This window comes from Nomascus leucogenys, chromosome 13 (assembly GCF_006542625.1).
Source record: "Nomascus leucogenys isolate Asia chromosome 13, Asia_NLE_v1, whole genome shotgun sequence".
In the NCBI taxonomy this organism is placed as follows: Eukaryota; Metazoa; Chordata; class Mammalia; order Primates; family Hylobatidae; genus Nomascus; species Nomascus leucogenys.
Window position 1 is genome coordinate 27413690 of NC_044393.1, and position 24846 is coordinate 27438535.

A 24846-nucleotide genomic window follows, 5' to 3' on the forward strand; every position below is an offset into this window, starting at 1 on the left:
CAGATCATGAGGTCAGGAGTTCAAGACCAACCTGGCCAACATAGTGAAACCCCGTCTCTACTAAAATAAAAAAAAAAATAGCCGGGCATGGTGGCACGTGCCTGTAGTCCCAGCTACTTTGGAGGCTGAGGCAGGAGAATCACTTGAACCTGGGAGGCAGAGGTTGTGGTGAGTCAAGATTGCGCCACTGACTCCAGTCTTGTTTTTGAATTCTATTGTCTGATATTAATATCCCACTAATATTCTCCCATTAATAAGCCACTATAGCTTACTTATGGTTGTCTGCATGATATATCTTTTTTCCATCTTTTTACTTTTAGCCTTTTTTTTTTTTTTTTTTGAGACGGAGTCTTGCTCTGTCACCCAGGCTGGAGTGCAGTGGCGCGATCTTGGCTCACTGCAACCTCCGCCTCCTGGGTTCACGCCATTCTCCTGCCTCAGCCTCCCGAGTAGCTGGGACTACAGGCACCCGCCACCGCGCCCAGCTAATTTTTTATATTTTTAGTAGAGACGAGGTTTCACCATGTTAGCCAGGCTGGTCTCGATCTCCTGACCTTCTCCCGCCTTGGCCTCCCAAAGTGCTGGGATTACAGGCGTGAGCCACCACGCCCGGCCCATTAACCTTTGTTTTAATTTTTTTTTTTTTTTTTGAGACAGGGTCTCACTCTGTCATCCAAGCAAGCTTTGCCTCCTGGGCTCAAGCGATCCCCCTGCCTCAGCCTTCTGAGTAGCTGGGACTACAGGCGTGAGCCACTCTACCCAGCCTTGTTTATTTATTTTTTTTAATTGAGATGGAGTCTCGCTCTATTGCCCAGGCTGTAGTGCAGTGGTGCAATCTCGGCTCACTGCAACCTCTGTCTCCTGGGTTCAAGCAATTCTCCTGCCTCAGCCTCCCAAGTAGCTGGGACTACAGGCGCACGCCACCACACCTGGCTAATTTTTTTTTTTTTTTGTATTTTTAGTAGAGACAGGGTTTTGCCATGTTGGTCAGGCTGTTCTTGAACTCCTGACCTCAGGTGATCCGCCCACCTCGGCCTCCCAAAGTGCTGGGATTACAGGCGTGAGCCACTGCGCCTGTCCCCGGCCTTGCGTTATTTATTTATTTATTTAGAGATGGAGTCTTGCTCTGTTGCCAAGGCTGGACTGCAGTGGCACAATCTTGGCTCACTGCAACCTCTGCCTCCTGGGTTCAAGTGATTCTCCTGCCTCAGCCTTCCAAGTAGCTGGGACTACAGGCGTGCATCACCACACCCAGATAACTTTGGTATTTTTAGTAGAGATGGGGTTTCACCACGTTGGCCAGGCTGGTCTCGAACTGGGATTACAGGCATGAGCCACTGCCCCCAGCCTGTTTTAATATTTTAAATGTGCTTATATGGCCAGGCACGGTGGCTCAGGCCTGTAATCCCAGCTACTCAGGAGGCTGAGGCAAGAGGACTGCTTGAGCCCGGGAGCTGTAATCATGCCGCTGCACGCCATCTGGGCAACACAGCGAGAGCGTGGCTCTAAAAATAAATTAAAATCTGGCTGGGCACGGTGGCTCATGCCTGTAATCCCAGCACTTTGGGAGGCCGAGGCGGGCGGATCACAAGGTCAGGAGTTTGAGACCAGCCTGGCAAATACGGTGAAACCTTGTCTCTACCAAAAATACAAAAAATTAGCCAGGCATGGTGGCAGGCGCCTGCAGTCCCAGCTACTCGGGAGGCTGAGGCAGGAGAATCACTTCAACCCGGGAGGCAGAGGTTGCAGTGAGCCGAGATTACACCACTGCACTCCAGCCTGGGCGAGAGAGGGAGACTCTGTCTCCAAAAAAAAAAAGAAAAGAAAAAAAATTAAAATCAGATAAAAAATGAAAAAATGAAACATGCAAAACTGGCGAAACTGTCGCATTCATCAGTGTATGTAATGTATACATGTAGGTTGAGGAGCACTAATAAAACTGATATCCATGTGCCCACTTGCCAGCTGAAATTACCTAACAAGCCCTTTGTAGCCCCCTCTCATGCTTCACTGTGTTCTTCAGCTGCTTTTCTTCAGAACTTTGCCGTGCGTGCCTGTGCAACATATAATGTCATGTTGGCTATCTTTGAACTTTAAATAGAATCAGGCTGAATGTATGCTCTGTAATGTTTTTCTGCTTAATTTCCAAGATTTCCTTATGCCTATATGTAGCAGTTATTTTTACTGCTGTATAGCACTACACTCTATAATCCACAATTTATTCTACTCTTGAGCACACATGGGCTCTTTGCCGTTTTTGACTTTTACAAACAATGCTGCTGTGCATATCGCTTGTGTGCTTCTGAGGTATTGTGCCTGGGTAGAACTGCTGGGTTGTAAGGTACGTGCATGTTCAGCTTATCTAGTTAATTCCAAACTGTTTCCAAGGTGGCTCGTACTAATTTCTCTTCCACCAGCAGGGTGGGAGGTCCTACTTCTCCACTTCCTTGCCAGCATCTTCTTGACAGTGTTTTTGCATCCTGACGTATCTGCCACCTGAGTCTTTGTAAGAACAGCCAATGCTGAATTGTTCATTCACACGGTGCCAGACCCTGTACTAAAGGCTCTGTGATTTGATTTCACCCTCACAAGACCCCCATCTATTATGAACGTATTATTGATGACCAAGAGAGCAAGTCTTTGTCCTGCTTCTGCCCCAGACACTTCCCTTCTGCCAGGGCCCCATGGCCACGTTGCCTATCTTCGTTTCCCAGCCTGGGTGGGGCCGAGTCCCAGCAGGGCCTCAGTGCCACCCCTGGACCCCTTTCTCCTCAGGCTCTTACTCTCTGTCAGTCCGCCTCAGCCGCCCTGCATCCTGGGACCGGATCAGACACTACAGGATCCACCGCCTTGACAATGGCTGGCTGTACATCTCACCACGCCTCACCTTCCCCTCACTCCAGGCCCTGGTGGACCATTACTCTGGTATGGCCTTTCCCTGTCTCCAGGAGTAGGCTGGGATAGTCTGCGGGGAGGAGCAGGCAGTGGTGCCCTTGGATATTTTACCTGCTATGGAGTATTCAGACAGACAGAAGAGCAACCTGCCCTATTTTCACGCCAGTCCCTATGCCAAGAAATGCAGGCTGGGAGCCCTGTCTTCACCTCGTGCCCTGGCAGAAAAGCCACAGACCTCCTGTCTAGGCTCAGGTCAGTACCTTGCCTACGACTCTGGTTCTGATTCATAGCCCCTGGCGGCAGGCGGAGTTCTCTCCACAGGAACCAGGCCCAGAGCTGCTGCTGTGTGGGATTCAATCCTGACTCTCCTTAGTACTTCCTGGTGCCTGTCCTTCAACAGACACTGGAAGATGCAGTCACTGGGCACAGCGTCAGGGGGCAGAGAAGGAAGAGCACTCTTGTGAAAACTCATTAGGGGTTTTCTACAGGTCACTCCATGTGGAAGTAGACAGTGAGTAGTAGACTGTACACTGAGCATTCCTTAGCTTTCTTCTTCCTGAAGCAATTTCCTAACCAGAAACTTGAGCTGAAGAGGTCCATGAACTCACCCTAAATCATACAGTGATTGTCTCCCAAAAGTTAGCCCAGAAAGACCTTTGACTACATCTGTCTCCATGAAACCAATAGCTTGGGGCTCATGTCCTGTCACTCTTTGGTAACCATGCCCCCTCCTGCCAAGTGCGGAGGGCTGTCAGGGTGAGGGCTGTTGGGGAGAAGTAGGGTGGAGTCAGCCATGTCAGGGATGGAGGTCTCTTCCTCAGAGCTGGCGGATGACATCTGCTGCCTCCTCAAGGAGCCCTGTGTCCTGCAGAGGGCTGGCCCGCTCCCTGGCAAGGATATACCCCTACCTGTGACTGTGCAGAGGACACCACTCAACTGGAAAGAGCTGGACAGGTAAAGTCGGGGACTCCTGGAAACATGAAAGCAGGACCAAGAGTTAGAAGGACCCACCCCTGGAAACCCACAACCCGGAATGTACCTGTCACACTCAGGGATACCTGGCAGCTGGAGCCAGAGTGCACTGACTCAACTCCTGGAGCATGGCCCAGGCTTGGCAGGTGGGGCTGGGGAAGCTGATCTGATAGGGAACAGGGGAGCCCCGTGAGGTCCTCAGCAGGAGTGAGGGGTTTTGAGAACAGTGCAGTTTTATGTGTAGTGAGTACAGGGAGGAGGAAGAGGCTTCTTGACCCAATTATCTTCCTTTGTCCACAGCTCCCTCCTGTTTTCTGAAGCTGCCACAGGGGAGGAGTCTCTTCTCAGTGAGGGTCTCCGGGAGTCCCTTAGCTCCTACATCAGCCTGAATGACGAGGCTGTCTCTTTGGATGATGCCTAGGCCCAAAGGAGAGGCCAAAAGGGAAACCAAGGCTGCACACCCAGAACCCCAATTCAGCCTCCTGAGCATCCCAGAGGCAAGGCTGTGCACTCAGGGAAGGAGGGTGGGACACAGAGGTGCATCCAGGGTCCCACCTGTACCCTTGCTCTTTCCTCTCTTGGCCCTTAGAAGTCACCTATTTCCTCCCAGTGCCATGATCCCACCTTCGACCTCTAGTCCGAGCGCAGAGAAGGTGGGACCAGGGCCAGGGTTCCAAAGAGAATAAGCCTCCTGGGGGTCTGACCTAGTTAGTTCTTGAGTTTGGGGTTTTCAGTACCATCTGGATGCCCTGCCTGTTGAGCCCCATTCTACATCCCCACCGTTAACCAGGCCCCACCCACAAGGTAGAAACGACCCCTAGAGTCAATGAGAAAGTCATTTTCAGAAAATTTACAAGTCTCGTTGAGACCACCACCATACCTCAGAAGGTAGGACTGTGGCCTAGAAGGGAAAGGAAACCTGAGATGATGTCTTACCGTAGCAGCAGATCTTGGATGGTCCAGCCTCTACGTGACCTCCACAGCAAAGAGAAAGATTTTGGACAGTCTAGGTCCTCAAATGTCCCCCATTGAGGACAACAGCCCTAGCTCTTTTTTTTTTTTTTTGAGATGGAGTCTTGCCCTGTTGCCCAGGCCGGAGTGCAATGGCACGATCTCAGCTCACTGCAACCTCCATCTCCTGGATTCTAACAATTCTCCTGCCTCAGCCTCCAAAGTAGCTGGGATTACAGGCACACACCACCATGCCTGGCTAATTTTTTTTTTTTTTTTTTTTTTTTTTTTTTTTGAGACGGAGTCTTGCTCTGTCGCCCAGGCTGGAGTGCAGTGGCGCAATCTCGACTCACTGCAAGCTCTGCCTCCTGGGTTCACGCCATTCTCCTGCCTCAGCCTCTCGGAGGAGCTGGGACTACAGGCACCAGCCATCACGCCCGGCTAATTTTTTTTTTGTATTTTTAGTAGAGATGGGGTTTCACCGTGGTCTCGATTTCCTGACCTCGTGATCCACCCGCCTCGGCCTCCCAAAGTGCTGGGATTACAAGCGTGAGCCACCGCGCCCAGCGCATTTTTTTGTATTTCTAGTAGAGATGGGGGTTTCACCACGTTGGCCAGGCTGGTTTCAAACTCCTGACCTCAGGTGATCCACCCACCTTGGCCTCCCAAAGTGTTGGGATTACAGGCGTGAGCCACGGCACCCAGCCTAGCTCTCAGATCTCTACTTCATTTTGTGGCTTACCATTCCCTAGCACACTGGCCTTGCCATCTTGTGGCCAAATACAAAATAACACCTCTTAAGTCTAGCACACTGCAGTGAGGCCAGGCACCTCAGTGCTGGGCAGGGGCATCAGAAGGTGCTAAGCCCTCTCTCCACAATGCCAAGACGGAGACCACAGCCTACACCAAATCCAGCCCTTGATTTCCCTGCTGCCCCCATAAAGAGAAAGAGGTCTGCTGGATCTGCTAAGGGAGCAGGGAGAGGAAGAAAGAGGGATGGGGTGGGAGGCACCACCTCCAGTGCTCCTACTGGTTCCCAAGCTACAGGTGGGGTGGAAAAGGCTTTATCAGGTATCATCAACAGGTTCTCAATTAAAGAAGATTTGATTTATTCAAGTATGTGAAAACATTCTACAATGGAAACAAACTGTTATTAGATGCTGCCTGTACTGTGCTATGGACCACGCACATACAGCCATGCTGTTTCAGAAGACTTGAAATGCCACTGATAGTTTAAAAACTGTACACCTGATGGAGAATCGAGGAAGACAATTTAATGTTTCATCTGAATCCAGAGGTGCATCAAATTAAATGACTGACAGCTCCACTTGGCAAACAGCTGTTACTTGATGGTATCCAAGAAGAAATGGTTGGTGATGGATAAATTCAGAAATGCTTCCCCAAAGGTGGGTGGTTTTTAAAAAGTTTCAGGTCACAACCCTTGCAGAAAACACTGATGCCCAACACACTGATTTGCGGTCCAGGAAACATGGGTCTTCCAAGTTCCAAGGGGCTGGGGTTCCCCAACGATCAAGTTCCTGCGCTGTAATCAAGAGGGTCCTTTGGACTGGATAGAGAGCAGTTGGGAGCTGTACACCATCAGTCATAATGGATGGCAGTGTAAAAGATGATCCAAATGACCTAGTGAGGAGACAAGCACTGTTCATAGGTCACCTGGCTTAACACAGGCTGATTCCACAAAACAAAAATGCCAGATGAGAATGTAAACACGGGCACTCTCCAGGGGCTATCCATTGCACAATCTGCTTGGGGGGTCTAAATTATTTCACTGAAATCACGCTGTCACTAACAGAACCCAGGACTGCCCTCCTGCACTTGCAAAGGAACTCCTGATAAGCTCCTCCCCTACCAAATGGCAACCCCAGGCCCAGGGAATTGAGATACAGATGTGGAAATGATTCAAGTAAAGCATACTACACTGCTAGCAGGTGCTGCGACTACCAGTGTGAAAATACCATCATAACTTGTCAGCTGCATATCAAAGCAGGGATTCTCAAACCTTGGCTACCCATTGTAATCTCTTGGTTCTGTTAAAAAAACACTACCTCTCAAGAGATTTTATTGTTGGGTTAGAGTCTGCACACACAAGGTTTTGTGTGTTTTTTTTGTTTGTTTGTTTGTTTTTTGAGTCCTGCTGGGACTCAACAGGTGCACACCACCACTCCTAGCTATTTTTTTTTTTTTCCCTATAGAGATGGGTTTCACCATATTGCCCAAGCTGGTCTCAAACTCCTGGACTCAAGTAGTCTGCCTGCCTCAGCCTCCTAAAGTGCTGTAATTACAGGCATAAGCCACCATGCCAGGCCATGAGTATAATTTTAAAAAAAACGGACCAGGTGCAGTGGCTCACACCTGTAATCCCACTACTCTGGGAGGTGGAAGCAGGTGGATCATCTGAGGTCAAGAGTTCCAAGACCAGCCTGGCCAACATGATGAAACCTCATTTCTACTAAAAATACAAAAAATATCCGGACATGGTGGCTCACACCTATAGTCCCAACTACTTGGGAGGCTGAGGTGAGAGGATCACTTGAGCACAGGAGGCAGAGGCTGCAGTGAGCCAAGACTGCGCCACTGCACTACAGCCTGGGTGAAAAGGTGAGCCCCTGTGTCAAAAAAATAAAGTGCACAGTTGAGAGGTTTTCTGTATGGGAACAGCTGTGCAAACATCACCACTGATTCCAAAACATTACTCCAAAAAGAGCCTGTTTCCTTTATCAGCTACTCTCCCTCCCAGCCACTGGCAACCACTAATCTACTTTTTGCCTCTATAGATTTGCTCACTGTGGAGACTTTGCATATGGAATTACACAATACGTGGTCTTTTGTGTCTGGATTCTTCCACTTAGTATGATGTTTTAAGGTTCATCCATGTTATATAGCATGTATCAGTACTTCATTCCTTTTTTTTTTTTTTGAGACGGAGTTTCGCTCTGTCACCCAGGCTGGAGTGGAGTGCAGTGGCGTGATCTCGGCTCACTGCAAGCTCTGCCTCCCAGGTTCACACCATTCTCCTGCCTCAGCCTCCCAAGTAGCTGGGACTACAGGCGCCCGCCACCACGCCCAGCTAATTTTTTTAAGTAGAGATGGAGTTTCACTGTGTTAGCCAGGATGGTCTCGATCTCCTGACCTTGTGATCTGCCCGCCTCGGCCTCCCAAAGTGCTGGGATTACAGGCCTGAGCGACCAAGCCCGGCCACTTCATTCCTTTTTAAGGCCAAGTAACATTCTACTGTATGGATATATAGTATCTTATCCATTCATCAAGTGATGGTCATTTGGACTGTTTGTACTTTTTAGCTATTATGAAAAATATTTCCTAGTTTCTTTTTTGAGATGGAGTTTCCCTCTTGTTGCCCAGGCTAGAATGCGACGGCGCAATCTTGGCTCACTGCAACCTCCGTCTCCCGGGTTCAAGCGATTCTCATGCCTTGGCCTCTGGAGTAGCTGGGATTACAGGCGCCCGCCACTACACCCAACTAATTTTTTGTACTTTTAGTAGAGATGGGATTTCACCATGTTGGCCAGGCTGGTCTTGAACTTCTGACCTCAGGTGATCCTCCTGCCTTGCCCTCCCAAAATGCTGGGATTACAGGCGTGAGCCACCATGCTCAGCCCTCCTAGTTTTTAATATCTAGCCAGGGTTGAGAATTAGATGTAGAAACTGACGATGGGCCCTGGATTTACACATTACAGGGGACTGTACAGTATATCAGACCACATCTTCTGGGATGTGGCTCAACACAGGCCATGGCCCTGAGCCTCAGAAGCCTTTAGAAAAATAGCACCCTGCTCACATAGTGTAACTCAATCAGTGGGGCCCCTCCTATGAATGACACCTCATGAAATGAACAGTACCTGTTGTAAAACTATCAGCTACACATACCATGAACAAGGCAAAAGAGGTCATAAACCCTTCCTTCGTGAGCTCCCACGTGCCACCATATTCTTCCTCATCAATCTGTAGATAATTGCTGAAGTAGAGGTATAGGACTCCTGCATTGATCAGGCAGAATCTGGAGCAAGAGAGAACAAGTACCAAACATAAATTGAAAGCTTAGAAGACTCAGAACTCGGGGCCGGGGGTGGTGGCTCACACCTGTAATCCCAGCAGTTTGGGAGGCTGAGGTGGGCGGATCACTTACGGTCAGGAGTTCGAGACCAGCCTGGCCAACATGGTGAAACCCCATCTCCACTAAAAATACAAAAACTAGCAGGGCATTGTGGTGGGTGCCTGTAATCCCAGCTGCTCAGGAGGCTGAGGCAGGAGAACTGCTTCAACCCAGAGGCAGAGAGGTTGCAGTGAGCCGAAATTGTTCCACTGCACTCCAGCTTGGGCAACAGTGAAACTCTATATATACTATATAGTGTGTGTGTGTGTGTGTGTGTGTGTGTGTGTGTGTGTGTGTGTGTGTAATATAGTTCTCCAAAGCCCCTTGAAGTAAGACAGAATGGCTGGTGAGCCATCCCAAACAGGACCTGACATGGGCCTCCAGGTAGCTCCAGCTAGGGTGTGGCTATGGGAGAAACACATGAAGCTGCTGCTTCATAGCCTAGTTGAGCAAGCAACAGCATATCCCCTGTATAACTCCCAGTGGGAGACCACTTCTGGATATCCACTGTCTGTTATCGCTATGAGATGCAGACATGAAGATGACCGTTCCTGCCCTCAGCTCACCATCAGTTAGGGGGCTAGGAACAGCAATGAGCCAGGCATGGTGGCTCATGCCTGTAATCCCAGCACTTTGCCGGGCACGGTGGCTCATGCTTATAATCCCAGCACTTTGGGAGACCAAGGCAGGCGGATCATGAGGTCAGGAGATCGAGACCACGGTGAAACCCTGTCTCTACTAAAAATACAAAAAATTAGCCGGGCGTGGTGGCGGGCGCCTGTAGTCCCAGCTACTCGGAGAGGCTGAGGCAGGAGAATGGCGTGAACCCGGGAGGCGGAGCTTGCAGTGAGCCGAGATTGCGCCACTGCACTCCAGCCTGGGCGACAGAGCGAGACTCCGTCTCAAAAAAAAAAAAAAAAAAATCCCAGCACTTTGGGAGGCCAAGGCAGGCGGATCACCTGAGGTCAGAAATTCAAGACCATGGCGAAACCCCGTTGCTACTAAAAATACAAGGCCGGGCGCGGTGGCTCAAGCCTGTAATCCCAGCACTTTGGGAGGCCGAGGCGGGCGGATCACGAGGTCAGGAGATCGAGACCATCCTGGCTAACACGGTGAAACCCCGTCTCTACTAAAAAAAAAAATACAAAAAATTAGCCGGGCATGTTGGCGGGCGCCTGTAGTCCCAGCTACTCGGGAGGCTGAGGCAGGAGAATGGCGTGAACCCGGGAGGTGGAGCTTGCAGTGAGCCGAGATCGCGCCACTGCACTCCAGCCTGGGCGACAGAGCGAGACTCTGTCTCAAAAAAAATAATAATAATAAAAAAAAATAAAAAAATAAAAATACAAAAAATAAGCCAGGCATGGGGGCAGGCACCTGTAGTCCCAGCTACTTGGGAGTCTGAGGCAGGAGAATTGCTTGAACCTGAGAGGTAGAGGTTGCAGTGAGCCGAGATCACGCCAGTGCACTCCTGCCTGGGCAAAAGAGCAAGACTCCGTCTAAAAAAAAAAAAAAAAAAGAGGGACCTATGCCAGACATGCTGACTCATGCCTATAATCCCATCACTTTGAGAGGCCAAGAAAGGAGGATCACTTGAGCCCAGGAATTCAAGACCAGTCTGGGAAATGTAGAGAAACCTTGTCTCTACAAAATTTTTAAAAATTAGCCAGGTGTGGTGGCTCACACCTGTAGTTCCAGCTACTTAGGAGGCTGAGGCAGGAAAATCATTTGAGTCCAGGAGGTCGAGGCTGCAGTCAGCTGTGATGGTACCAGTGTGCTCCCACCTGGGCAACAAAGTGTGGCCCTATTTCAAAAAAACAAAATGGAGGGACCTGAAATAACTTCTACCAAAGCCAAGGTTTAGGACCTTAAGCATTGTGCCAGGAACAAGGGAAATGGTCGTCAAATACAGAAGTTCCTACTTCCCAAACTTGCACAGGTACAAAGGTCACAGCAGAACTAGAGTGCATGCCACCAACAAGTAATGTCATGGCCTCTTGCATGAGGTCACTTTAGACCCATGAATGAATGGACTGGCCCAGCCTTCAGGAAGGCAGGAAGGTAACCTGCCTGACCTGAGATGCTCTTGAGGAGTGGTGCACCAGACCCAGGAGTGCCACCGTAGGGCCGCTTCTTTGCTTTAGTCATCACACACACACACAGCTCCAGAGCGGCAATGGCCTTTCCTATAACAGGAAAAAAAGCCTCTATTTAAAAAGAAATGATACCATGAAAATGTAAGATACCCAAGACTTACCCTGCTATTCCCAAGAACCCTCGTAATGGCAAAACTCCCCAAATGACACCCAGGACCACAGCAATGATCTGTCGGAACCAGTAGATCACATCTAAAAATTCATCCTGTAGAAAAGACAGAAAATGCAAGAATTATCTGGGGTGGGTGCCACAGGATAGCAAGAGGGAGGAATATTAAACCTTTATGCTAAACATATCCAGGAAATTTGATTCCCCCCAAAGGCAACAGTATGTGCTTCCTGTTTCACCTCTTATACTAAAATGTGGTAGAAATGATACGTTTAGACATCATTAAGCGATCACTTCCAGAATCTGTGCTCTAAATCAAAATTCTAGAGCTGCATATATAATATGGCCTGTAATGAAATGACTGTGATAGTAATTGTGCTACTGGCCGCACACACGGATTAGAAGCAAAAATGCTAGAGGCAGGTGCCAGTTTATTCAAGTTTAATGGAAGAACACAGAAGACGACTCAGGTTTCTGATCTGCCCTAGATTCCAGAAACCAGTCCTTATACAAGAAAAGAAAGAAATGACACAGCAGATTAGAGACTGCAGGTTTTGCAAGAGCTGGGCAGGGCTGGGGGCAGAACAAGGGCACCTTCAGGAAGTGCCTCCCATCCCCCCCTTACACGAACTTCAGGAAGGAAAATCCACTTCGGCAGCCCAGAAAACCAAAGAAATGACTGCAAATATACTACTCTTTTCAAGCTACCTGGAATCAAGCTGTTTGTGATGGCCCCTTCCAGATCATGAAGCAGAGTTACGAAGCATCCTCCGAATGGGACAAGTAAGAACGTCTTGAAGTCCCAACCAATTCTCGCACATATTTAGTGGCGTTTCTCCACCCTCACACCTCACACACACCCAGTGGGTGGTCTCAGTCTCCCCTCTTGACTCATGCTTATCAAAGTATTCGGTCCTTTACATTCAACAAGCAACAGCAGCTCAAGATTAGCGAGCCCCACTATGTGCAAAAGGCTTTAATGCACCACAGTACCCCACTTCAGAGTTATTCTGAGTTAAATGAGATTCCGCTTGGAGAGCACCTGGCACGTAGAAAGCATTCTCAGTATAAGTCTGTTATTGTTTGTGCTAGTTAATTCGAAAGAGACAAGTAACCTACTCAAAATCCTACTGCATATAAAAGGCAGAGGCCGAATCGAATTCAGCTCCCTTTCCCGGTTCAAGCACAAGCCCTGCCCGCGAATGACAACGCCTCTCCCCGCTCCTCGCCAATTCCGCATGACTAGGGGGCTTCATCCTTAGGCCACCCTTCGGGGAGCTCCAAGCCCAGCTGTCCGCCCAGTGCCCACCAAGTTTGCTCTGACACCCTTGGGCCACCCGCCCCACTGCCCTACTCGATTGCGCCGGAACGAGGACGAGGGCAGGCCCGCGCCAGCCTTCCCGTTCCCCGAGTCCCAGCCGACTCCTCGCACCCGCGCCCTGTTCAGGCTCCACTGTACCTTGTCCTCCCAGGCCGCGTCGCTCCGCAGCACCTTACTCCAGACGGAGACTTTGAGGGCCCCGTTGGCCAGCTGCGGCTGAGGCGGCTCCTCCTTCCGCCGCCCGCCGCTCATCCTCCCGTCGCGCCGCCCGGGCCGGGCCTGGGGCGCGCGGGCTGAGCCAAACGGAGTCGGGGTCTAGGGTCGCAGGTCACGGTACAGGGCGGTTGCAGGCTCAGCGGTCCGGTCCTGCGGCGCGCTGCGGTCCCTCACACCTGGCCAAGCTACCCGGCTCCGCGGCCTCTACAGAGCAGGCGCCGCGAAGGGAAGGGCGGTGCAGTGCCGCGCGTCCTCCCGCCGACGTGCTCACGCAGCGCCAATCGGCGACCGCGCAGCCGTCCGAGTGAAACAGCGACCCGCGCCTTGGCGCAAGCGCGCTACTCGTTGCGGAAATGACGTCAGCCTCCGCCGGGCTCGCGGTAAGGTGTGAGGGGAGGGACAATCTTGGTAGAACGGTGACATGGGCGCCAGGAGGCGCTGTGGAGACAGAGGAGGTAGGGGAAAACTGAGGCTGGACGTCAGCGTCGCCCAGTCGGCCACAGCTGCCCCTCGAGCAGCGACTGGGGCAGGAGCGGCTCTACCTTTCCTTGCGACCTACTCGCCTGCTGAGCCCAGACCTTGCTCCAGGGTAGCCCCAAGCTGCCCCACAGGATTTAGCCCGCTTATTTTCTCCCCTAACCCTGCAAGTTCTGTAGGGCCTTGTTGAAGATGTTAACCCTTCTGTAATAACTAAGCATTTCATCTTGCCCAGCACCCTCTTTTGGCACACGAGAGCCCTGAAACCCCAAAAGAGGAAATGAGATTCTGAGGCCGTATAGCAAGGTGAACCCAACCGGGGACTCCTGAGCGGCAAATGCAAGGATTGGGTTAGGTGTCAGGATATCTGAGTGTTCACATACAGCGTCCTCACCATGTGCTGCGTCAATGGTTCACAAAGTGAGCTTCCGGATCAGCAGCGGCCACATCGCCTGGGAACTGGACAGGGGCGCAGGTCCTCGGCCTCCATTCCATGCCTACTGACTCAGAGCCCCTGGGGATGGGGCTCCTTCCGGTGTTTGAACAAGCCCTCCAGGTGGTGCCAGGCGCACTGTGCTGGTAAGTCCAGAGACCAAGGCACATCCCTTCTGGACAGTGGATTTTTTTTTTTTTTTTTTTTTTGAGACGGCACGGTCTCCGCTCACTGCAACCTCCACCTCCCGGGTTCAAGCGATTCTCGTGCCTCAGCCTCCCACGTAGCTGGGATTACAGGCGCCCGCCACCACGCTCCACTAATTTTTTTTTGTATTTTAGTAGAGACGGGGGTTTCACCATGTTGCCCAGGCTGGTCTCGAACTCCTGAGCTCAGGCAATCCGCCCATCTTGGCCTCCCAAAGTGCTAGGATTACAGGCGTGAGCCACCTCACCCAGCCTCTGGACAGTGGATTTACAGAGACAAGTAATGTATCTGGTACCTGGGTGTGTCTGACTCCAAAATCTGTGCTCTTAACCGTTAAACTTTAAAGCTGAAAGAGTATCTTTTTTTTTTTTTTTTTAAGAGGTCAGAGCATCTTTTGCATACCTATCAACATTCACCTGTAATTCTTCACTTTTTGGGAGTAATAGAACCTCCCTAGGGAGGCCAGGTGCAGTGGCTCACTCCTATAATCCCAGCACTTTGGAAGGCTGAGGTGGGTGGATCACTTGAGGTCAGGAGTTCGAGACCAGCCTGGCCAACATGGTTGAAACCCTGTCTCTACTAAAAATGCAAAAAAAATTAGCTGGGCGTGGTGGTGGGGACCTGTAATCCCAGCTTCTCAGGAGGCTCGAGGCATGAGAATTGTTTGAACCTGGGAGGTGGAGATTGCAGTAAGCCAAGATCGTGCCGTTGCACTCCAGCCTGGGCAATAGAGCAAGACTTGGTCTCAAAAACAAAACAAAAAACAAACAAAAAAAGAACCTCCTAGAGAGCTTTTCCAGAATACCATAGCTGCTGTTTTCCACCCCAAGCCCACCCTGACATTGTTTCAGTAGATTAAGTGGGGCTGGACCCCAAAGGTGAAACATACTGTGATCACATTACTGTCTGGAACTGGTGGAAGGGCCGTATACGTTATATTGGTGCACACCTTTTGTCCTAAGTTTCCCCATGGGTCTTGTTCTTTTCAGCCCTCCCACTTTTCTGATCCAGTTTCCTTCCCATATGAAATGGTAAAGCTTAGCCAGTTGAAGGAAATCAAAATATTTTACCCCAAACTATGGCTCCCTAGTATAATGACTATTCTAGTTTAGTTTAGTTTTTGAGACAGGGTCTCACTCTGCTGCCCATGCTCAAATGCAGTGGCATGATCAGGGCTCACTGCAGCTTTGATCTCCTGGGCTCAAGCCATCTTCCCACCTCAACTTCCCAAGTAGCTGGAGCTGCAGGCACAGGCACATGCCACCACGCCTGGCTAAGTTTTTTTTTTTTTTTTTGAGACAGAGTCTCACTCTGTCACCCAAGCCAGAGTGCAGTGGCATGATCTCAGCTCACTGCAACCTCCGCCTCCCAGGTTCAACCAGTTCTGTTGACTCAGTCTCCCCAGAAGCTGGGAATACAGATGCGCACCACCACACCTGGCTAATTTTTGTATTTTTCAGTAGAGATGGGATTTTGCCATCTTGTCCAGGCTGGTCTCAAATTCCTGACCTCCAGTGATCCGCCTGCCTCGGCCTCCCAAAGGGCTGGGATTACAGGCATGAGCCACCATGCCCTGACATGTTTGTTTTTTTTTTTTTGTTTTTTAATTTTCTGTAGAGACAGGGTCTCACTATGTTGCCTAGGCTGGTCTTGAACTCCTGGGCTCAAGCAATCCTCCCACCTCAGTCTCCCAATGTGTTGGGATTACAGGCATGACCCCCTGTGCCTAGCATAATGAATATCTTAACTTAAAAACCTAATCAAGGTGCTGGAAGAGACTTTTCCCCTATCTACATAAAGATATAACTGACCCACCAAGGAGAAGAGTTCTTGTTCCTCTCCCTGTTATCTCACTTTCTTTTTTTTTTTGAGATAGAGTCTTGCTCTGTTGCCCAGGCTGGAGTGCAGTGGCGCGATCTCGGCTGACTGCAAGCTCCACCTCCCGGGTTCATGCCATTCTCCTGCCTAAGCCTCTCCGAGTAGCTGGGACTACAGGCGCCCGCCACCACGCCTGGCTAATTTTTTGTATTTTTAGTAGAGACAGGGTTTAACCGTGTTAGTCAGGACGGTCTTGATCTCCTGACTTTGTGATCCACCTGCCTAGGCCTCCCAAAGTGCTGGGATTACAGGCGTGAGCCACCACGCCCGGCTATCTCGCTTTCTATTGCAGAAGAGAAGACAGTGTAACCACACCTGAACAGACCCTTTTTCAAGGTAGTGACTGTCTCCAAGAATAATTTAAATTCCAAAGATAACTATTTACAGGTTAATTTCTGTTTCTGATCCAGTCATTCTTCCTAATAATCATTTGTTGTCCCTCAGTAAAATTCCTTGCTCCCCCTTCCCATAACCTGTTCTACCGGGATCCAAGCCCCCATTCTTTCTGTAACCTCAAGATGGTACAGAAGCTTCTGTACCTGGCTGGGTGCAGTGGCTCACACCTGTAATCCCAGCACTTTGGGAGGCCGAGGCGGGTGGACCACCCGAGGTTAGGAGTTTGACACCAGCCTGACCAACATGGAGAAACCCCATCTCTACTAAAATTACAAAAAATTAGCCGAATGTAGTGGCATGTGCCTGTAATCCCAGCTACTCAGGAGGCTGAGGCAGGAGAATCGCTTGAACCCAGGAGACAGAGGTTGCAGTGAGCCGAGATCATGCCATTGCACTCCAGCTTGGGCAAGAAGAGCGAAACTCCATCTAAAAAAAAAAAAAAAAAAAAAAAAAAAAAAAAAAAAAGAAGCTTCTGTACCTTATTGGGGAGTTGGGGAGCTAGGTCTTCATTCTGAAGACTCCTGTGTATTCACGTTAAATCAAATTGTATGCCTTTTCTCCTGGTAATCAATCTGCCTCATATCACTGATTTTCAGGGAAACTTCAGGGGGCCAAGAGCTTCCAAACTGACTCGTTTGGAAGTGTACCATTGTTACAAAACCTCTTTTACAGACTCCCTGCTGGCATGTAGTTCAGAAGACAAACCAATGAATCTGTCACAGAATGTTGGAAGAATGACTAGCCCTTGGCCTAGAGGTAAGTTTTCACTCTGCCAGGTCTCCCCTAGTGAAGATGTATAATGGGGAACCTGATCTGGGGGGATTAGGGAAGGCTAAACTCTGAAGGAAGAGATTAGAAGGAAAAGAGGGAGGTGAAGGTGGGAGAGAACATTTAGGGAAATGAAACCATGTGGGCTAATGGTAAGGAATGAAGCCACCAGAGGAGAAGCACAGGGGAGAATTATGCTGAAGAGTTTGCTTCTTATCTAGGGGTAGGGGAAGTCATCAGGTTTGCATCTTAGAAGGATCATGCTTGCTGCTATTTGGGGGACTGGATCAGAATGGGGGACTAGTTAAAAAGCTGTTAAAGTCATTTAGGTGAGAGTTGGTGAGGGCACTGAAGATGCAGAAAACTGGATTCAAAAGTTCTTTTTTTTTTTTTTTTTTGAGATGGAGTCTCATTCTTGTTGCCCAAGCTGGAGTGCAGTGACATGATCTCAGCTCACTGCAACCTCCACCTCCCGGGTTCGAGCGATTCTCCTGCCTTAGCCTCCTGAGTAGCTGGAATTACAGGCACCCGCCACCACGCCCGGCTAATTTTTTTTGTATTTTTAGTAGAGACAGGGTTTCACCATGTTTGGCCAGGCTGGTCTCGAACTCCTGACCTCAGATGATCCACCCACCTCGGCCCTGCAAAGTGCTGGGATTACAGGCATGAGCCATCATGCCTGGCCCGTTCTTTTTTAAATTAAACATATTACTTATTTATTAATTTTGGAGACAGAGTCTTGCTCTGTCGCCCAGGCTGGAGTGCAGCGGCACCATTTCAGCTCACTGCAGCCTCTGCCTCCCAGGTTCAAATGATTCTCATGCCTCAGCCTCCGAAGTAGATGGGATTACAGGTGTGCGCCCCCACCTGGCTAATTTTTTGTATTTTAGTAGACATGGGGTTTCACCGTGTTACCCAGGGTAGTCTTGAACTACTGAGCTCAGGCAATCTGCCTGCCTCAGCCTTCCAAAGTGCTGGGATTACAGGTGTCAGCCACCACACCCAACCAAATTAAAAATATTTTTAAGGGCCTGGCATGGGGGTTCATGCTTGTAATCCCAGCACTTTGGGAGGCCAAGACAGGAGGATCACTTGAGCCCAGGAGCCCAAGACTAGCCTGGGCTACACAGGGAGACCCCGTCTCCACAAAGAAAAATAAAAGAAAAAAACAATTAGCCAGGCATGGTGGTGCACGCCTGTAGTCCCAGCTATTTGAAGGTTGAGGTGGGAGGCTTGCTTAAGCCCAGGAGGTAGAGGCAGCAGTGAGCTGCGATCATCACACCACTGCACTCTAGCCTGGGTGATAGAGTGAGAGACTCTCAAAAAAAAAAAAAAAAATTGTTTTTTAAGTTTTAGTAAAATATATCTAACAAAGTTTATCATTTCAACACTTATTAAATGTATAGTTCAGTGGCATCAAGTGCATTCACTTTGTTCTGCAGCCATCACCACTATCCATTTTCAGAACTTTGTCACCTTGTAAAATTGAAACTCTGTACCCATTAAAAATAACTCCTCATTCTCCCATTTCTCCAGTCCCTGGAAACCAGTTCCATTCTACTTTCTCTGTAGGAATTTGACTATTCTAATGGATATCTCATATGAGTACAGTATTCATCCTTTTGTGACTGGTTTGTTTCAGTTAGCATTATGTCCTCCAGGTTCACCCATGTTGTAACATGTGTTAGAATTTCCTTCCTTTTTAAAGCTGTTGTATGTACATACCACATGGTGCTTACCTACTGATAGACATTTGGGTTGCTTACACTTTGACTATTCTGAATAATGCTGCTGTGTATTGGAGTGTATGAATACCTGTTTGTGTCCCTGCTTTGTTATTTTGGGCGTATTCTCAGAAGTGGAATTGCTAGATCATATTGTAATTCTATTTTTAATTTTTTGAGGAAGTGTTGTTTTCCACAGCAGCTGCAGCATTTTACATTTCCACCAGCAGTGGTTTGGAGATAACACTTTTTTTTTTTTTTTTTTTTTTTGAGAAGGAGTCTCGCTCTGTTGCCCAGGCTGGAGTGCAGTAGCGCGATCTCGGCTCACTGCAACCTCCGCCTCCTGGGTTCAAGCGATTCTTCTGCCTCAGCCTCCCAAGTAGCTGGGATTACAGGCACCCGCCACCATGCCCGGCTAATTTTTGTATTTTTAGTAGAGACAGGGTTTCACCATGTTGGCCAGACTGGTCTGGAACTCCTGACGTCATGATCCGCCTGCCTCGGCCTCCCAAAGTGCTGGGATTACAGGCGTGAGTCACCGCGCTCAGCCTTTTTCCGCTGTTAATAATCATCCTACTAGGTGCAAAGTAGTATTTTCACTGTGGTTTTGATTTGCACTTCCCTAGTGATTACTAATGATTGAGCATCTCATTAGGCAGTATTTTTTTTATGTCATATTTGTTTTTCTTTCTTTTTTTGAGACAGAGTCTCGCTCTGTCACCCAGGTTGGAGTGCAGTGGTACGATCTCGGCTCACTGCAACCTCCACCTCCCAGATTCAAGGGATTCTCCTCAGCCTCCCAAGTAGCTGGGATTACAGGTGCCCACTACTACACCCAGCTAATTTTTGTATTTTTAGTAGAGACGGGGTTTCATCATGTTGGCCAGGCTGGTCTCGAACTACTGACCTCAAGTGATGCGCCCACCTCAGCCTCGCAAAGTGCTGGGATTACAGGCGTGAGCCACTGTGTCCGGCTCTAGGTCATGTTTGTATTACATTGTGAAGCTCTGACCATTAACTCCAAGAGCCATTATGTTTGCATGGGATTGGGAGAGGTCACAGAAAGTTCTAGTTGGAAGGGTCCTCAAATCCTGCAGTGTAGCCCAAGGTCATAAGGGAAGTTAGAAGTTCAACAGGCATCTGAAACCTGATCCCTGTTCCTCCTCTTACCTTTCTAGGAGCAGACAAAGCTAAGCTGGCAGCCTGAGGGGAAGCCCTTGTCTAGAAGGCATTTTTGGGACTCAGACTTGTTCCCTTTTTGCTTTCACCCAAGGCTTTCCTTATCTTAGGAAGCGGGGAATCTGGCTGAATCTCAGTGAATCCATCTGGTTAAAATAAACATCTTGGGTGGTCTGAGATGGAAAATAACTTGATGAAGGGTCAGATTTGGAAGTGGGAGAGACAGATTTGGAAGTAGGACAAATTTTGTCTTTGTGAGTTTGTAGCTTTTTAGTACTAGTTGAACACATGAGCTCAGCCTTAGGGCTATTTCCCAGCTGAATGCCTCGATAGCACTGCCAGCTGCTTGGAGTGGGGTATGGAGAGGAAGGTATGTTCTGAGGGGTAAGACTGGCCCCTCACAGGCACTGATGGATCACAGGTATCAGAAATCCTGGGGGCAACCACCAGCCATGGAAAGAGCACCTCTTGTTGGAATGGAGGTCTGAGATTGCATCCTGGTCTTTTTCTTTCTTTTTGGCCTACAATAAATGTCATACTAGCACTTAATGAACCCTTACTAGCTACCAGTCACTTTACTAAATGTTTTACACTCGTTTTGTTTTGTTTTTGAGACAGTCTCACTCTGTCACCCAGGCTGGAGTGCAGTGGGACAATCTCAACTAACTGCAACCTCCACCTCCTGGGTTCAAGCGATTCTCCTGCCTCAGCCTCCCAAGTAGCTGGGACTACAGGCACCTGCCACCATGCTCAGCTAATTTTTGTATTTTTAGTAGAGACGGGGTTTTGCCACGTTTGCCAGGCTGGTCTCCAGCTCCTGACCTTGGGTGATCCACCCGCCTCGGCCTTCCAAAGTGATGGGATTACAGGTATGAGCCACTGCATCTGGCTACATTCATTTTCATCCAAAACCTGGCTGGGCTTTTAATCATTAACCATTATACTAAACTCTTCTCTTTTTATACCTTTACTTGCAATTTCTCTACATTGAGTGTGGATTACTTTGGTAATTAAAATGGTAGAGCTACACTTGACCTTCAAGTTACCATAGCCTCCTGGGAGCAAAGACATCAGATGGTTCAGAGACCCTTCTTCCTCTCATCTTGTAACTTTGAAAGACAAAGACAAAGAGTTGCTACTTTCCCAGCCCAGTAGTTTCCTGGGGATAGGTCAGTGTCCTGATAATGAATGGTGAAGGTCTCTGGAGCAAGATCATCAGAATCTCCTGTGGCATCAGTGAAGAATGCAGATTCCTGCCCAGACTCTCTGGGCGTGAGGTCTGGGAATATGCATCTTTGTAAACTTTCCTGATGATCTTGATGGATATTTAGGCTTGAGAATCACTTCTCTGGGTAATTAGGCCTAATTCTGCCACTTAAAAGCTGTGTGGTATGGGGTAAGTTATTTTACAGGTTGTTTTTCCCTCAGCTGTGTGCTGAGCAAGGATAGATAGTAACGTATAGATGATCCTATTTCATCCTCCCAAGAGGTGAGTATTACTATTCCCACTTTATTGATGATGAAAACTGAAGTTTGGAGTAGTGAACTGTCTTGCCTGTGGTCACGACAGCTAATCAGTGACAGACCAAGAATTTGAAACCAGGCTTGGGTCATAGAGAAATGCCTTTGAAATCAGTAACACTGACAGCAGTGATGGTTATTTCTGCATCCTTCTTGAGTGCCACACCTTATCCGCTACAGCTCTAGTGCATAACATAGCAAGGATACAGCCATACAAGGCAGACCTGGCCTCTGCCCTATGGGAGTTTTCATGTAGCAGCTTTCTTTTCTTTTTTTTTTTTTTTTTTTTTTTGAGACGGAGTTTTGCTCTGTCACCCAGGCTAGAGTACAGTGGTGCGATCTCGGCTCACTCCAACCTCTGCTTCCCGGGTTCAAGCGATTCTCCTGCCTCAGCCTCCCGAGTAGCTGGGATTACAGGTGCCCACCACCACGCCAGGCTAATTTTTGTATTTTTAGTAGAGATGGGGTTTCACCATCTTGGCCAGGCTGGTCTCAAACTCCTGACCTTGTGATCTACCCGCCTTAGCCTCCCAAAGTGCTGGGATTACAGGTATGAGCCACTGTGCCCAGCCCATGTAGCAGCTTTCAAGCTAGACTGTGCTTTTAAAATCCAGAGTCCTCAGTCTTACCCCAGAGATGCTTATTCATAGGGCTGAGTTGAGGCAAAAAAAAAAAAAAAGGTTCTAAGCCTGGGGGCCATGGAGAAACGACCATTCAAAAACAGTGGAAAGGAAGAGGACTTCCCTGACCACCGGTCTAGAGGATGGCATATCCCCTCCCCACCAATCACTACCACTACCTTTATTTTATTTTATTTTATTTTATTTTATTTTATTTTATTTTATTTTTGAGACACAGTCTCACTCTGTCGGCCAGGCTGGAGGGCAGCGGCGCCATCTCGGCTCACTGCAACCTCTGCCTCCCTGGTTCAAGTGATTCTTCTGCCTCAGCCTCCCAAGTAGCAGGGACTACAGGCGTGCACCACCACGCCACCCGGCTACCTTTTTAAACAAAACAAAACAAAAAAAATATTAACACAAAGTCTAAAATCGATACCCAAAAACTTGAAGCATCATCTTAGCCCTATTAAGAACAAGGGTATAGGCCGAGTGCGGTGGCTCACGTCTGTAATCCCAGCACTTTGGGAGGCCGAGGCAGGCGGATCATGAGGTCAGGAGTTTGAGACCAGCCTGACCAATATGGTGAAACCCCGTCTCTACTTAAAATACAAAAATTAGCCAGGGGTGGTGGTGCGTGCCTGTAATCCCAGCTACTCAGGAGGCTGAGGCAGGAAATCACTTGAACCCAGGAGACAGAGGTTGCAGTGAGCCGAGATTGCACTGCTGCACTCAAGCCTGGGCAACAGAGCAAGACTCTGTCTCAAAAAAAAAAAAAAGAACAAGGGTATAGACAGACGGTCAGGCTATACATAGCCAGCCCAAAGAGACAGCAGGTATTCACGACCAGGGCAGATGCATTTAAAAGCTGTTTCCTGAATGAGACTCTAATAAAAGAGGTGAATGTCCTTAGATCATTTTCCCAGCGTCAGAGGAGGGGCCCTAGCCACATTATCCCGCAGTTCACTTTCATTATCTAGAGTGCTTGCTCACTCCGGGGCTCATCTGAAGCTTGATGCAGAAGACACTTTTGGTTTCAGTTCCTTTTATTTTTTTTGAGACGGAGTCTCGCTCTGTCACCCAGGCTGGAGTGCAGTGGCATGATCTCGGCTCACTGCAATCTCCGCCTCCAGAGTTCAAGCGATTCTCCTGCCTCAGCCTCCCGAGTAGCTGGGATTATGGAGGAGCGCCATCCCACCCCACCAATTTTTGTATTTTTAGTAGAGACGGGGTTTCACCATGTTGGCCAGGCTGGTCTCGAACTCCTGTCCTCAAAAGTGATCTGCCCGCCTCAGCCTCCCAAAATGCTGGAATTACAAGCATGAGCCACCACGCCCAGCCGATGTGAATTGAATATTAAACTTACTTTGAAAAGCCGTAACAGCATGTACCTATTCTGCTGAGCTCCAGGGCCAAGTGTGCAGTTTGAGAGATACTGAGAGAGAAGTGGGGGAAAATCAGGACCTTGGGTGAATGGCTGAGGGAGCTGAGGCTATTTAATCTGGGAAACTTGAGTGAGGAGGCTCTCTCTCCAAATTCCTAATGGAGAGTGACCTGTAGGAGAGACCACCAAGATTTCGTTCACAGAAGAAACTTCTTGTGCTGAGCCCATAGCACTGTTCTTGACAGCTAGATGATACTACGTTAATGGTCACTATATATAACTTCCCACTATATTACTTCAGATAGGTTCTGGGCAGACCCGAGTGACCCTGAAGGAAAACAGACTTGAATTTGAATTCGAGCTCCATATTTATATGGGCTATATGAGTTCAGGCAAGTATCTTAAATACCTACTCAGTTTCTCTTTAAAAAAAAAAAAAAAAGATGGTGTCTCATTCAGTCACCCAGGCTGGAGTGCAGTGGTCCAATCACAGCTCATCGCAGCCTCAAACTCCCAGGCTTAAGTGATCCTCCAGCCTCAGCCTTGGAGTAGCTGGGACTGTAGGCAAAAGCCACAGCCCACTCAGTTTCTTTACCTAGGTCATCTTATTTTAATGTGTGTGTGTGTACAAAAATTAAGAAATTAGGGCCAGGCACAGTGGCTCACGCCTGTAATCCCAGCACTTTGGGAGGCCGAGGTGGGAGGATCACTAGGTCAGGAGATTGAGATCATCCTGGCCAACATGGTGAAACCCCGTCTCTACTAAAAAATACAAAAAGTTAGCCGGGCGTGGTGGCGCACTCCTGTAGTCCCAGCTGTTTGGGAGGCTGAGGTAGAAGAATCGCTTGAACCTGGGAGGCGGACGTTGCAGTGAGCCGAGATTGTGCCACTGCACTCCAGCCTTGCAACAGAGACTCTGTCTCAAATAAAAAAAGACTGAACATAGCACAGACCCAGACCCAGGCACACTCAGCCAAGCTCAGTTTCCCACTGTTGCAGACCTTGGTTTTTATAGTTTGGGCTGCAATTAGTGTGTCATTTCAGTATGGCAGAAATGTATTAACAGCTAGTTTAAGCAAAAAGGGGAATTCACTAGCTTACATAATAGAGAAGTCTAGAGGTGGTCCTGGTTTCAGACATGACTGGAGCTTCCATCTCATAGCTGCTTCTCTCTGTGCTGGGTTCACGCTGCAGTCATGCTTGTTTCTTACCGAGAGAGGGGGAGGACAAAGTTGCCAGTTCCTCAAGGTTACATCCTCACCACTTAGCAACCCCAGAGCTTAACTGTTGATTCCAGGGAAGATTGGCCCAATGTGAGATGCAAAGGCCCCCTTTACCCTGAGTTGAATGGGATACAGAATGGAGCTGGTGAAAGGGAATGGGGGTACAGCATGCACAGAACTCACAGCTGGCTACTAGAGGGAGAGTAAAAGATGTAAAGCAAAGTAAGAAGCCAGTGACTGCTTTGTCTTCAAGCCTGGGCCCTGAGCCCTGGTGGATCAATCAAAAACCC

At 48.8% G+C, this 24846-nt stretch overlaps 2 protein-coding genes across 4 annotated transcripts in view; one reads left to right on the plus strand and one right to left on the minus strand.

Moving 5' to 3' along the window:
- Positions 1-4943, plus strand: part of SLA2 (Src like adaptor 2) — a 33662-nt gene extending 28719 nt beyond the window's left edge. Inside the window, exons 6-8 of one of the 2 annotated variants that reach the window (XM_003253526.3) lie at positions 2776-2925; positions 3717-3849; positions 4168-4943. In XM_003253526.3, coding sequence (XP_003253574.1) covers positions 2776-2925; positions 3717-3849; positions 4168-4288 — 404 coding nt within the window. In that variant the 3' untranslated portion in view covers positions 4289-4943. The remainder of the gene's footprint in view (positions 1-2775; positions 2926-3716; positions 3850-4167) is intronic. The other variant, XM_030825911.1, reaches the window with a different exon arrangement.
- A 960-nt stretch (positions 4944-5903) lies between these two features.
- On the minus strand, positions 5904-13078 carry RAB5IF (RAB5 interacting factor). 2 transcript variants are annotated; one of them, XM_030825915.1, is made up of 4 exons: positions 12672-13078; positions 11205-11308; positions 8725-8854; positions 5904-6459 (listed from the first exon to the last, which is right to left on the minus strand). In XM_030825915.1, exons 1-4 carry the CDS (start codon positions 12783-12785, stop codon positions 6418-6420), a joined length of 390 nt encoding a protein of 129 aa, XP_030681775.1. In that variant the 5' UTR covers positions 12786-13078; the 3' UTR covers positions 5904-6417. The 2 variants fall into 2 exon arrangements, with proteins under 2 accessions (XP_030681775.1, XP_003253579.1); XM_003253531.3 differs by lacking the exon at positions 8725-8854.
- Positions 13079-24846: the final 11768 nt, after the last annotated feature.